General features: G+C 36.9%; 1 protein-coding gene across 1 annotated transcript; it reads right to left on the bottom strand.

Moving 5' to 3' along the window:
• Window positions 1-4044: 4044 nt before the first annotated feature.
• Window positions 4045-14250, bottom strand: zgc:109982 (uncharacterized protein LOC553564 homolog). Its single transcript, XM_051707644.1, has 6 exons — window positions 14099-14250; window positions 10457-10618; window positions 7661-7840; window positions 7387-7480; window positions 4939-5122; window positions 4045-4518 (listed from the first exon to the last, which is right to left on the bottom strand). Exons 1-6 carry the CDS (start codon window positions 14193-14195, stop codon window positions 4264-4266), a joined length of 972 nt encoding a protein of 323 aa, XP_051563604.1. The 5' UTR covers window positions 14196-14250; the 3' UTR covers window positions 4045-4263.
• Between the last annotated feature and the right edge of the window lie 4 nt (window positions 14251-14254).

Below are 14254 nucleotides of genomic sequence, written 5' to 3'. Positions count from 1 at the left end.
CGTTTTGAGCCTGTTCAGCTCAAGGTTGTTTTGACTGCACCAGACAGCCAGCTGTTCAACCTCCCTTCTGTATGCAGACTCATCATCATCTCGGATGAGGCCGATGACAGTGGTGTCATCTGCAAACTTCAGGAGATTGACAGAGCGGTCCTTGGCGATGCAGTCATTGGTGTAGATGGAGAAGAGTAGTGGGGAGAGCACATATCCCTGGGTGGCACCAGTGCTGATTGTACAGGTGCTAGAAGTGAGTTTCCCCTGTCTCCCCTGTATGTGAGAATTGTAATACATTGTAATAAATAAAAAAGCACTATAATGTTAATATATAGTATTATTTTTAATGTGGATATACCGGTTCTAATGTTCATCACATCATAAGATTATGAAACATGGACTTTATTACCACAACCAGATTACAATGAAAACATATTAGTCATATACACCCATTGAAATCGGCAGTTGTGGGTAACTCCATCAGTCTTACTAGCCACTTTGGCGGGTAGCCACAGCCAAGCAAATTTAATTGTATTCATCTCATGTTCAGAATTTTATATGCAGTAAACATACTTCTCATATCTGACACGCACATCTCCACGAGGCGAGTGCAGCGTGGTTTCATGCGAACTGTCGCAGCGCACATCAGCGTGCTCCAGACCATTGCTTAAATTGATTCCAGTCTTATGGGGGGTCCACACCCCTTGAGGGAGGGGTCGTGGATTGATCGTGGTCGTGGATTGATCCATACACTATATTTGTTAGATCAAGAATAAAAGATAATAAGAGAGAGATATGTCTTTATTAAAATATTTGGGGACTCCCCAAGTCTATTTTTTATTTCGCATGGGGGAAATGCCCCCCCCCCCCCCAATTCAAACACTGCTCCAGATATAGAGCCAGAGCTCTGGGATAGTGCAGAGCAAAACTTGCATGTAAGAGGCGAGAGAGTGAGGATCCAAATGCAGAACTTTAATTATAAACAAAATAAGGGGATACAATGATGAAGGAATCATATGAGGAAGGTAACACAAACACAACAGCAGTATGCTGGCTATTAACCCACTACATACGAACTAGAACCAACCAAGGAACAAGGAACAAAAGGGTATATACACACATGGGATAACAAGATAAATGGGGAACACCTGGAATACAATTAAGGAAGGAACTGAAGACAGAGACAATGGAGGGATACAAAGGAACTTTCAAAATAATACGTGACTATCTACATTAGCCTAACCGCAGTATTGTGGATCCATTCATGGGCTGACCTGCGGTTATGGCCTGATTAATACAATGACACTGTTAAAAAAGGGAAGAACAATGGTAAACATTTATATAGGCAAGTACAATTTTGAAAAGTTAAAGGGGTTAAAATCAGGACTTCAATGGACAAATGGACAAATTATTGATAATGTTTTCCCCTTGTTCTGTACTACTCCTGTTCTAACTGGTCATGTTTACCTTCATATATTCTAATGATGACTTAAATAATTAGGCCTGTGTCCTGCTGAACTAATATAATTCTTGTTCAAATAAAATATCCAAAACAAATGCATGCAGTTACAGTCTCCAGTTATTTTTATCACTTTTTGTGGGGTGGGGGATTTTGGCTAGTGAAAATGCTGAGTGTCTAGTGACTTTGGAATACCACTAGCAACAGTGGCCGGTGAGCCAAAAAATTAATGTCAAACCCTGCATATGCCTATTGTTTTCAGTGTATATTTGAGTTAAAAGCAGCTGAATCAGACCAGAAAACAACACACAAAAATGTGTAACTTGATGATGTACTGTACCGCACCGGTAGGCTGATGGTTACAAATATGGTGGCTGCGAGGAAAAAGTGACATCACTGAAACAAGTCATCTTTGTGAACACATTTTTGAAGTTCATAAAAACTGGCAAACACAGGTATCAGGATAACCTTGGGGCGCACACGCACGAGCATACACACACACCAAATTTCTATAGTGGGGGGCGATGACTAAAGAATTATCATAACTGCTCAACTCTGTGATTACGGAAGTAACATTTTTATGCTTTTTCCTTGGTACATGAGCTAACATATCATAAAAGCTCAACATACTAATTTAACAAAACAAAAAAACTAAATGCCAACACCCAGTCAAATTTAGAAAATATCAGAAGATAATTACAATTGTAAATGGATGGTCATCATCATGAAATTGTAAAAATGCAAGGTGTCTAGAGTTTCATATTTGAATCTAGGAGTACTTCTTTATTTAATTTAATGGTCACATGGATGTCCATTCTTTTCCCAGAAAAGTTTTTCATCAGTCAGTTTTGAAAACTATTTTGAGCTGTTTTCAAACTATTTTTTAAAAATCTAAAAATATTTTGAATTAGTTTTAGACCTAGGCCATTCATCCTGTTTGCATAAAATTCAAATTGTAGGTTATCATCTACAGTACATAGGCACTCATGTCAAACCATTTCAGAGAAAAATGCAAAATGGAATTTTTGGGAATGCCCATATGGACTAGGCCAGTGATTCCCATCCTATTTTTCCTTGAATAGGAGGGATGTAAGCTGAGTGCTTGGTAGAATTAAGGACTCTAGCTGCCGAGTTGTGTACACAGGGTCAGCCCTATACATTTTGGGGCCCTAAGCAGATTTTCAAAATGTAGCCCACCTACCTGCAGGTACACCTAAACAATCACAACCAACATCAATAACTAAGCAAGCTTAAAATTGTGCAAATAACAAGTCAAATTGTTAAAAATGATAAAGCTTACTGTAGTCCAAACACACCAATCATGCACAAATAAATAAATATCTTAAAATAAATTCCAAAATATGCAAATGAATAACAAATATGAAATTATGCATAAATTAAATTAATTTAAATGATAGTGGTGTCTTTATGATGTCATACTGCAGTCTTTTGAAATCTTATTTGTGGATCTATGATGTAATAATGCAGTCTTCATGATGTCCTGTTGGTACCACTATGATGGCATAATGGGGTCTTTATGATGCCATAATGCAGTCTTTATGTCATTATGGTGCTTCTACGATGTCAAAATAGGGTATTTATGATGTCATAATGCAGTCTATATAATGTCATTATGGTGCTTCTGTGATGTCATAACAGGGTCACTATCATGTCATTATGGTGCTTCAATTATGTCATAATGGGAGCGCTATGGTGTCATAATGGGAGCTTTATGGTGTCTTAATTGTGGCTCTTTATGGTGTCAGTGGGGGTTTTATCATACAAAGTGATCATATTGCTTTAGAAGACTCGTAATATTACATATTACATTAATATATATATATATATATATATATATATATATATATATCACACACACACACACACACACACACACACACACACACACACACACACACACATAGTGAGAGCCATATGGACTATTGTGAATAAACATCCCGGTTTCATGAGGCATGAGGCAACTTACATTGCTCCCTGTAGTCCTCGTTCTCTAAGTGCAAGCGGTTTATCCAGTTAGCAAGTGAGCTATGCTGGAGAAATGCCCAAACAAAAATATTTTTCGCTTTTTCTCCTCGTTGAATATTCCAATCAGAATAGTTACTGAAGTAAAATGGGTAGTGAATTCCATTTCATGTGTACTTAACATATGGTATATAAATGCAATTTTTACCTACTCTATGACAGTCTGACAAGACTTCCCAAACATTGTGGAATTTGTTTCATTAAAATTCTTATAGCTCCTCAAATGTTCACGTTTCTTTGATATGTCTTAATAATTGTTGAAAAATCTCATTGGTTTGACAGACATTCACTAATATTCACTGGACAACAAATGAAAGTTAGGAATAAGATTCTTCCCCTCATGCCCTGATTCCTCTTCTGGCATTGTTCATTCATTTTGATTAAAAGAGAGAGATAAATAAAAGAACTGATCCAAATTAAATTCAGACACAGCTTTTTTACCCTCGGGTAAAATGACCTGTTAGGACTTTAAAAAGATCAAAAGAAGGCAGTGAAATAAAGAAAGAGAGAGAATGATTTGATGAATAAAGAACAATTAATTTTTGCAGGTGTCTTGAAAGAAAATTAGACCAAAGAACAATTTTTCACAAGTAACAGTAGAATAATTATAAATAATATAGCAAACTTTTAGCAAGCTCTCAATGATTTTCAGTGGCGGAAATCATACAGTGTTTGGTATTTTATGTTTTTCATATTTGATTTTTTTTTTCTGCACTTGAAGCAGTTAATAACAGAAAAGGGAAATCAAGGAAGTTTCCATAGTTTCTAAATTATTCCTTAAGATTCTTTAAGGCAGTCTTGTCTTTGTCCAAAGTGAAGCTCTTACGGCTTCTCCACCGTAGGAGCTTGAGGAAATTGAGACTGGCATTGAAGACCTTGTCATGTTCAAAAACCATCTTGTAGAAGGTTTCAATGGGAAGGTCACCATTTGGATCAGCATATTTCAGGGTGGTCATGGGTGTGTACAGTGTGTTAGTCTGATGGCGAAATGGTGGGTTCTCCATGTTAATGATTTTGAATGTGTGCTGGTTATGGAAGAAAAACAAAATGTGGACTGTTAGTAATTATCAAAGACAAAACTAAAGATTAAGCATTAGAGAGATAGTTTTGTGAAAGTCATGGAACAGATAGCTGGATTAAATTTTTATGGTTTTGGAAAGTTTTTACAAAAAATCTAAACTAGCCGCAAACTTGCCGCAAATTTGCATCAAATTGGTCGCTTGTTATTTTCACATGCAAATTAGCTTTTGATTCACCGCAAATGTTTGCCATAAGTTGCTGATAGTGGTGAACCTCTGGCAAACCTTTGGTAACAATGGATAATTTGCCGCCAGTTTGCTGCAAAGCTAATTTGCATGTGAAAATGATCAGTGGCAAATTTGCGGCAAGTTTGTGGCAAAGTTGCCACGAACTCTTGATGTTCGTAATAAGTATGGTGCAAGTACCTCTGCAACATCCTCTGGTGTTTGTCCAAGAGTCTCAAATATCTGGCTGTAATTTTTCAAGTAGATGTTGGTGAACATGTCTGCAGTCACTTTATCAGCTGCGGAGAGGTCTATCTTCAAGCCTTCCTCATACACTTTACGTTCAAACTCTGTGACAACTGGTCCAGGTTCAATGAGGCTTATACTGCACAGATGCAAATAAAATAGGTTCAAAACAAGGGTTAAAGTGTGCTTGTGAAGATTCTAAAACATCACAGAGAATTCTTAAAATAACCCCTTACAAAAAAAATCGAAATTATCTGCAAATTTGCTGCTTGTTATTTTCACATGCAAATGAGCTTGTGATTCACCGCAGATGTTTGCCAGAAGTTTGCAGCTCTTCCAGTAGTGGTGAACCTCTGGCAAATCTTTGGCAACAATGGATAATTTGCCACTAGTTTGCTGAAAAGCTCATTTGCATGTGAAAATTATGTGTGGCGAATTTGCGGCAAGTTTGTTGCAAACTCAATTTTTGGAAGGGACTGCAGCAGTATTGTATCTTAAACAAATTTAAGTGAAACTACCAAGTTCAAACTATCTTGAACTCCTTTAAACATGGAAATGTTCAATAGTTTCAGTCACATACACACACAAAACAGCTTAGATGAGTCTTGGGAAGGTTGAGGAAATATGTGTTATATCCACTTAGTTTAGATTCATGTTGAAGTCCATTCTAATGCTAGCTTTAGCTGTAGTGCCCACAAATGATCTGGAATGAGAAAAGCTTTACAAAGTGCATACTGACACGAGTTTTCACCACAAGCCAGCTGGTGTTTTCAGGGTTTGGCATATTGAGCATTGATGGAACAAAAGTATCTGATTGTGCCAATGTTTGTTCACACAATCATGCAAAACAGAAGAGAATGTTGAGTATGTTTCCATCACTCACGCATCTGGTGTGAGACACATGATTTCAGACTTTGTCTCACACATACACCACCCAACTAAACCTCACGCCAAATAAAACAACGTAATTCAACGTAAAATCAGTACTTGAAGTGGGTCAGTACGCCATACCGGGAAATGATGTGAAAATGACGTCACATATGGCAGCTAATCTTTCATGCTGGTACAGTGTCCTGCTCCCACAAAACAACCAGGGGGGACCCCGTGGAGGAAGTCAAACCTTTCAAACTGCTAAACAGCATTATAAACAGCAGTAAGGTGCATCAACATCTATTACAAGGCTTTTTAAAATTACTAAAATGTTTCATGTTTTTAATATGTAGTAACGGTGACAGAAATGCTAGTTTAACATTAAATCTATTAGGTAGAATCTAATAGACAAATATTATAGTTTTTTATTGACCTAATCACTGTAATGAGAAGCGTGTTATTGTTATACATGCCACAGTTAAACAATGAAATAACTATGATAATTTTTTATAAGGCAAGTAAAATTTAGAATGGGGGTTTAAGGTGTGGACCGTCATGACTTATAGACAAACTATGGGCAAAGTTTTCCTTCTGTTCTAATAAATTATAAAAAAATTACAAAATTGCAAATTAGCTGATATACAAATTGGCCATGTTTGCCTTCATACATTTCAAGGGATGACTTACTGCAAATTATTAAGAACCTGATGAAAGTAAACCAATATTTCAAGAGGAAGAAACATTTTTACTAAGCACAGTCCCAACTAAGTAAAATGGTCTACTCAAAGGTACAGTCAGAATATTAAAACTAGCCCTATAGAAATAAGGCTTCATTTAAATTAGTTTTGTTTAATTTCACATAGCAGTACAAAACTGTCAAATTCAAAATTTTCCAGATGCTTAGATTATCAAAAATAGCTCCAAGATATCCAATGTAAACATGAAATGCAATTAAGTAACCAACCAACTTTGAATGTGTGGATGACTGTGTACCTCAGCCACCTCCGAAGACCATGTTTGGATAAGGAAAACAACCATATTGTATGTGTGTTTCAAAATTGCTCAGGTTAATTGGTGCAAGTAAGCACAAAAAATGATCATTATTTACATTGTAGAGTTTGATTAGGTTATATTGCGGTGTTACAAATTAAAGATAGAATTAGTATCATACTGCATACACATGTGTATGATTGATTCACTCCATGCCATCAAAATCTCACTCCAACCAGGTAACCAAGTTTTGTCACACTTGCAAACACTGAGGGTTCCTGGTAACCTACAGGGAAACTGTTCCCTACTGCTGCAGGCATAGAACTGCAGATACTCCAACCAGACAAATTACATTCTATGAAAAACATTATGATTGAGTAATGAGTTATGATTTATTATATGTGAACAATGCAACTATGGAATTCAGTAAACCTTAAACAAATACCAAGCTTGTCATTTAACTTGTTCTTCATGTTCTGTTGTGCACTATCATGAATTGAGCATGATCATTTCCATGCTCATGAAATGAGCACAATCACTTACTTTAGATTGAACCTCAGAGCTTGAACTGCCAGACTCTCACAGAAACCTTCAACAGCAAACTTGGAAGCAGCATAAATGTCATTAAACAATATACCTATGTAAATGAACATGACAGTAATTAAAGAACGGTCAACTTCTGTCATTGTAATGAATCCTTTAAAGTTCAAATGCATTCTCTCACTAAAAGGTTTAATGATGATGAGCCCAATTGTTATCAACTCTGGTGAAAAGTTAAAAACTGCCATTTATTTTAGTCCATTTTTGTGAGGCTCACCCTGAATCCCCATGACACTGCTGATGACCACTATGTGGCCACTTTTTCTCTTCTTCATATCAGGCAGAACCTCCTTCAGCAGTCGCACAAGCCCAAAGAAGTTGGTGTCCATGACAGTTTTCATCTCATCAATGGACTGACACTCAATGGGGCCGATCAGTCCCATTCCTGCATTACTGACTGAGAGAAACAGAGAATAGAAGGGTAAAAACATCTATAGTGAATCACAAAGAGTAAATTAAGCAAATCAAAAACAACTTATTTGATGCATTCACAGGACTTAATGTCACGGTACACAAGCAGGAATGAGAACCCAAATGTAGGAATGAGTGAAACAAATGATTTTATTAAACAAAAGAAAAAACAAAGATGAAACACAAAACTCTCACGTGGGAAAAAACTTGTAAGAAAACAAATGGAACAAAACACGATAACATACTGAATAACTGATAAACAAGATAACTAACCAGACAGAGGAGTAACACACAAACACCGGTCAACAGACATGGGAAAAAAATGATCCAACAAACACAAGAGGAAAGGGAGCACAATATATAGAGGCAAGGCACAAGAGGAAACAGGAGAAGACAATCAACATAAGGAGGACTAAACTAGGGGTAAGGCCAGAGGGAACAAGGGGGCGGAGGTGGGAGAGCACATGGCAAACATAAACACTAGACTAAGCCATGTGCTCATACATAACACAAACTCACACAGACAAACAAACAGCAAAGACAGAAGGGCAGACAGAGAAGGATCATGACACTTAAATATTGATCTGTTTCTCTCCCACAACTATCATATCGCTACTGAAGATATGGATTTAACCACTGGAGCCTTATGAATTACTTCTGTGCTGCTTATATATGCTTTTTGGACCTTCGAAGTTCACTTGCATTGTATGGACCTACAGAGCTGACCTATTCTTCTAAAAATCTTCGTTAGTGTTCAGCAGAACAAAGAAAGTCATACGCATTTGGAATGGCATGAGAGTGAGTAAATGATGGGAGATTTGATCCCATTCAGACACAAGAGCATCAGTGAGGTCAGACACTGATGCTGGTTGATGGGGCCTGGCTCTGTAGTTGGAATCCAATCCATGGGATTCAGGTCTTGCATATCAGACTCAGAAAAGCATTTCTTTGTGGACGTTTCTTTGTGTACAGGGGCATTGTCATGGTGGAACAGGAAAGCTATGCCCTATTCGACTAAAAAATTGTATCTAAGCATAAGCAGGGCTGTATGCTTGACTTAAAGCACCAGCTAGTCATGGCCCTGCTAAAAAACAACATAGCTGGTCTCCAGCATATGCTGTGTTTTGAATGCTGGTCCCCAACATGGGATGCTGGTGTGCTGGTGTTCCAACAAGGCTTTTTGACTAGCTTAACCAGCAAAACTTCCTTAGTTAACCAGAAAAACCACACTAGTCGACCAGCTTAACCAGCTAAGTTACACAAATTTAACCAGCAAAACCAGCCCCAAACCATCAATAACCAGCAGAAACCAGCATAGACTAGCATGGTAATTGCATTTGGTATTGCCTCATTTTTTAGACACTAGTGTCAAGTTAAAGGAATGTAAATTGTTTTATAGACACATTTCGAGACACTTGCATTCTGTTTTATTCATTGCTCTGCGTCTATCTTTTTTTTTTTTTTTGTGCAGGTTTCACAAAGATTCAACTTCTTGAAGAAGTTCAGATCACAAAGAGAACTTCATGTGGCTGTTACATTATTACACATGATTCCAGATTGTTCTTCACCCGGTAAAGTTTCAGCGCTTGATAAACGTAAGCCAATGTTTTTTCCTTTTCCTCTGGTGTGCTAAGGAGAAGCCATGATTTGGTAAACTGTGAATGTTTTTTGTTACAAAACTGTAACAGATGTTGCCTACTATGCTTAAATAAAATACAGCATATTGCAAGAAATTTACTTGCTTGGAGCAGAAATTATATTAAGAGTGAGCGGTTTCGGGTTCGAGTTGGGTTCTGGCTGATGGTACAGGCCTGGTCAGGTCACACGGTCTCGGGTATGAGCTGCATTTGGGACACATTCGGGCTATTTCTAATGGCTATCCTCAGCAGGATAATGCACCATGTCACAAAGCACTTTATCTCAAAAGCTGGTTCCACCAACACGGAATTCATTGAAAACATTGAAACACTGAAAACACTGATCTCAATCGAATAGAGCACCTTTGACATGTGGTGGAATGGCAGATCTGATGTATTCATTTGCAGACAACATTCAACAGCAGCTGTGCAATGTTATCCTGTCAACATTGACCAGAATCTCCAGAAGATTCTGGAATTTTTTTAGCAACTTGCTTTTCCACCATCGGGTCCAAACTCTTCTCATTCCAAGCTCGCTGGCATAGTTACGGTTTATTTTATCACTGTGGTGCTGCGAAATCAGGATTAGAATGGACTGAGAAATTGACCAGTCATGAGTCACCACATCACATTCCACCAGCACAGTTCAGTACAGGTAGCTAACGAACCGTGCTGAAATGGAAATGCAACTGGAACCATCATTCACTGTGCTAGGAACTTTCAGCCCAATGGTGGAGCGCTTCTTGTTGCATAAATGCCACAAAATAATCACTGTTTGGGGGCCAAATGTCCTACCCCTAGTATTACTTAATAAAGTGGCACGTGAGTGTAAATCTACTTTTTTTTTTTGCCATGGAGACAATAGTTTTCAGTGCACTGAGATTGAAAAAAGAGAAAATTATAAAACATTAGTGTTTTTATATGAGAAGTGCCATAGGAGCATGAAAAGCAAGCATTGCTCTTACTGAGAATGTCAACCCTACGCATGGGCAGACTGTCCACGCAGGCTTTGATCGACTTCTCATCACAAACGTTGAGCTGCTTGATCTCCAATGTGCGACCCAAAGTACGACCTGCTGCCTCCACCAGAGCTTCTCCTCTTGCCAGGTTCCTCATGGTGGCATACACTGCCGAAACAGAACATAAACACTGTAAAAATTGCAAAGATATTGGGCTCTCTCAGATTACCACACTAGCAGAACCCTAGAGAACATTTATTCACTCCTTCAAAGAAATAGTTAATGAGTATGTTCATGCAAGGTCTTGCCACTGTGAACAAGCTTCTCTCATGCATTAATTAATGTGCAACAGACATCAAGATTAAGACTGAAATATGACTTAAAGTTTGGGCTGTCATATGCCTTCAGAAGACTTGGAATATGAAGCATGAGTCGCATGGACTACTTGTATAATACTTTTGGGTCCTACTTGTATGATACTTTCAAGTGACTCACTTTAAAGTTTTAAAAGGATAGTTCACCCGAAAATGAAAAGTTATTGCGTCATTTACTCACCCTCATGTCATCCCAGATGTGTTTGACTTTCTTTCTTCTGCTGAACACAAACGAAGATTTTTAGAAGAATATCTCAGCTCTGTATGTCCATACAATGCAAGTGAATGGTGACGAGGCATTTGAAGCCCCAAAAGGGAGATACAGTCAGCATAAAAGTAATCCATAACACTCCAGTGGTTTAATCAATATCTTCTGAAGATATCCAGTTGCTTTTGGTTGAGAACTGACCAAAATACAACTCATTTTCCACTGTACATCTTGCCATTGCAGTCTCTAGATATGATCATGATTTCAAGCTCGATTAAGTGTGATTGAGCTTGAAATCATGATCGCCAAAAAGACTGCTGCCAAGATGTACAGTAAAAAAGGAGTTACATTTTGGTCTGTTCTTGTTCAGAACCAACTGGATTGCTTCAGAAGACATTGATTAAACCACTGGGATCTGATGGATTATGTTTATGCTAACTTTATCTGCTTTTTGGAGCTTCACAGGCCTGATGACCATTTAATTGCATTGTATGTACTGTACATACAGAGCTGAGATATTCTTCTAAAAATATTTATTTGTGTTCAGCAGAAGAAAGAAAGTCATACATATCTTAGATGGCATGAGGGTGAATAAATTATAAGAGAACTTTCATTTTTGGATTAACCAACACTTTAAAGAAAGTCGTAAGGGTTTGGAATGTTATGAAGGTGAGTAAACTGACAGAATTTCCATTTTGGGGAAAACCATTCCTTTAAAAAATCCTCAAATATCTTATTGTGTACTCATCAAACTTTAATATGTAAGTGTCTCAAAACCTTTCCCTTATTATGGGTTTACTGGAAGAACCGACAGTCTTTAGAGTTCTTCCAGGAATTTATGGGTTTTATCTCATCTGTAACTGCCTCAATATGAAATGGTGTCTAGGTTCTCCATATGGTTCCATCAGTGTGGCAATCTGAACCCCAAATGGTGCCTAAAGTATCTTTTAATTTTTTAAGTTAACTTTTAAGTTATTTCAAGTAGCAGTAGGCACTGATTATTTAATGACTAATGGATTAAAGCTACTTAGGTACTTTACAGTGAATAATTCAACCATGCAAGAAGTGGTAACCTGCAACTGTTACCCTTAGGAGCTATTTCAACCTGATCTAACCCTTAAAATGAGTTTTGTTGATGTAACCTAGTAGGGCTTCCCCCTGATAGTCGACTAAACGTTAGACGATGAGAAGAGTCTTGGTCGACCAAGTTTTGATTGGTCGTTTGATCGCAGAAAAAACAGTGATCACAGAACACTGGTATCACCGCTGGTTAGACGCTAGGTGGTACTATGGGGTCATTTTCATTAAGCAGGGTTAGGGTTAACCCTACACAATAAAGCGACACCTTCATTTCAAACTTAGAACTTCATTTTTTTTTTATTTTAACTAAAAATTCAAATGAAACTGGAAAAAAATAAGTGCAATTAAAATGTGTGTTGTTCGACTTTTTGAAAGATGGCTTTACAATATATATATATATATATATATATATATATATATATATATATATATATATACACATACATATATATATATATATATATATATATATATATATATATATATATATATATATATATACACACACATATATATATATATATACACACACACACACACACACACACACACACTTTCATTTACCGTCAGGCAAGTATCCGTCTAAACATGCAGGCAGAAAATTACTTACACAAATGAAGAAATAAAAACAATTATAAATGTAAAAATAATAATAATGATGATGATAATCATCACAATCAATAATCACATAAATAATGGTTCGAGGTGAATGTGTTTTTGTATTATTTTATGTTGTAATCACAGATGTATAGGCTGCAGAGATGCATTCACAATGAACTGCTCTGTAGAAATAAAGCGAACTGAACTCAAAGCACCTCCTGAGCTGAGATATCTGAGGTCATTTACAGCACTCATAGACTATACTGTTCTTGCAAAAAAAAAAAAAAAAAAAAACCGGAAGACAGAAACAAAGAGTGAGAACCTTTTACATGCGCTTGTTCCGCGAGACTGCACGCCTCTGTATCAGCGCGTCAGACATGCGCATAGACGGTCATCTGTCAACTTCTTAATAAAATAAAGTGTGTTTCTTCATGCGCGTGTTTGTGTCTACGGGAAAATTATTTGTAATATTAATTTGATAATAATAATAGCATAATAATAATAATAATAATAATAATTTAATACATGGGAAAACGATGCAAATATCGTCTTGACATAATCAAAGGCATCAGCTATTGGCGATCACTCTGACCATCGTCGATCCTCGAGATCATCGTCTGTCGGCACAACCCTAATGTTCATTTCTCTCTATAAATTAACAAAATGTTCAGACAGTCTCCTTGCTGGTTTTTCCGACACATTCAGAATCATTACCGCTTTTACCGCTTCGTGCATGCGCTTGTAAAATGTATATTTTAAAGGCTCTTTATTACGGTTTAGTATTGCTCTGTAATGTAATTTTCTCTGTAATGTAGAACAGTGTTAGCAAAAAAAAAAAAAAAAAAATATATATATATATATATATATATATATATATATATATATATATATATATATATATATATATATATATATATTCAAGTAATTCAATTAATAGCATAAACGTGCGACTAGTCGACTAATGGCTTAAACTAACTCCTACTAGTCGACTAGTAAAATCTTTGGTCGGGGGCAGCCATATAACCTAGTGTAATCAGGTTGATTTAGTCATGTTCAATAATATGTTTTACTTGAATAAAACCAGTTAATTTAGATGAAGCACATTTTAAGGTCAGTATTTCAACAACAAATTTGCCACTCATTATTTTCACATGAAAGTGAGCATGTGATTCACCCCAAATGTTTGCCAAAAGTTTGCAGCTCTTCGCTGGTAGTGGTGAACCTGCAGCAAAACGTTTGGCAACAATGGACAGTCTGCCACAAAGTTAATTTATTTAGTAGAATCCACAACTAAGAATATTTTTCTTCACATCTTCAATTGAAATTAACCACACTCACAACTATACTAAGGTAGCTATGCGGTTTACCTCCATTTACTGTCCTTACCCATGAATCTCTTCTTCTCATCTTTGGCAAAACGAACAGCAAGTGCCAGTCCAATTCCAGAAGAACAACCAGTGATCAGTACAACCTTCTGATTCATGGCTGCAATGAAAATGTTGTTTTCTCTAAACACACGGCAAGACAGAGAGAGTCAAATCG

This window comes from Myxocyprinus asiaticus, chromosome 9, assembly GCF_019703515.2.
Source record: "Myxocyprinus asiaticus isolate MX2 ecotype Aquarium Trade chromosome 9, UBuf_Myxa_2, whole genome shotgun sequence".
NCBI classification, from domain to species: domain Eukaryota; kingdom Metazoa; phylum Chordata; class Actinopteri; order Cypriniformes; family Catostomidae; genus Myxocyprinus; species Myxocyprinus asiaticus.
Note: the sequence above shows the minus strand (reverse complement) of the source record. Positions and strands in the feature narration are given on the sequence as shown.

Bases quoted from the DNA above. Each gene is read 5' to 3' on its own strand.
- zgc:109982 (XM_051707644.1), bottom strand. From the start codon at position 14,195: ATGAATCAGAAGGTTGTACTGATCACTGGTTGTTCTTCTGGAATTGGA. The intron at 7,481-7,660 runs GTGAGCCTCACA...TCATTTACATAG, and splicing joins CAGTGTCATGGGGATTCAGG to GTATATTGTTTAATGACATT. The intron at 5,123-7,386 runs GTAAGTGATTGT...GCATCTGTGCAG, and splicing joins GCTCTGAGGTTCAATCTAAA to TATAAGCCTCATTGAACCTG.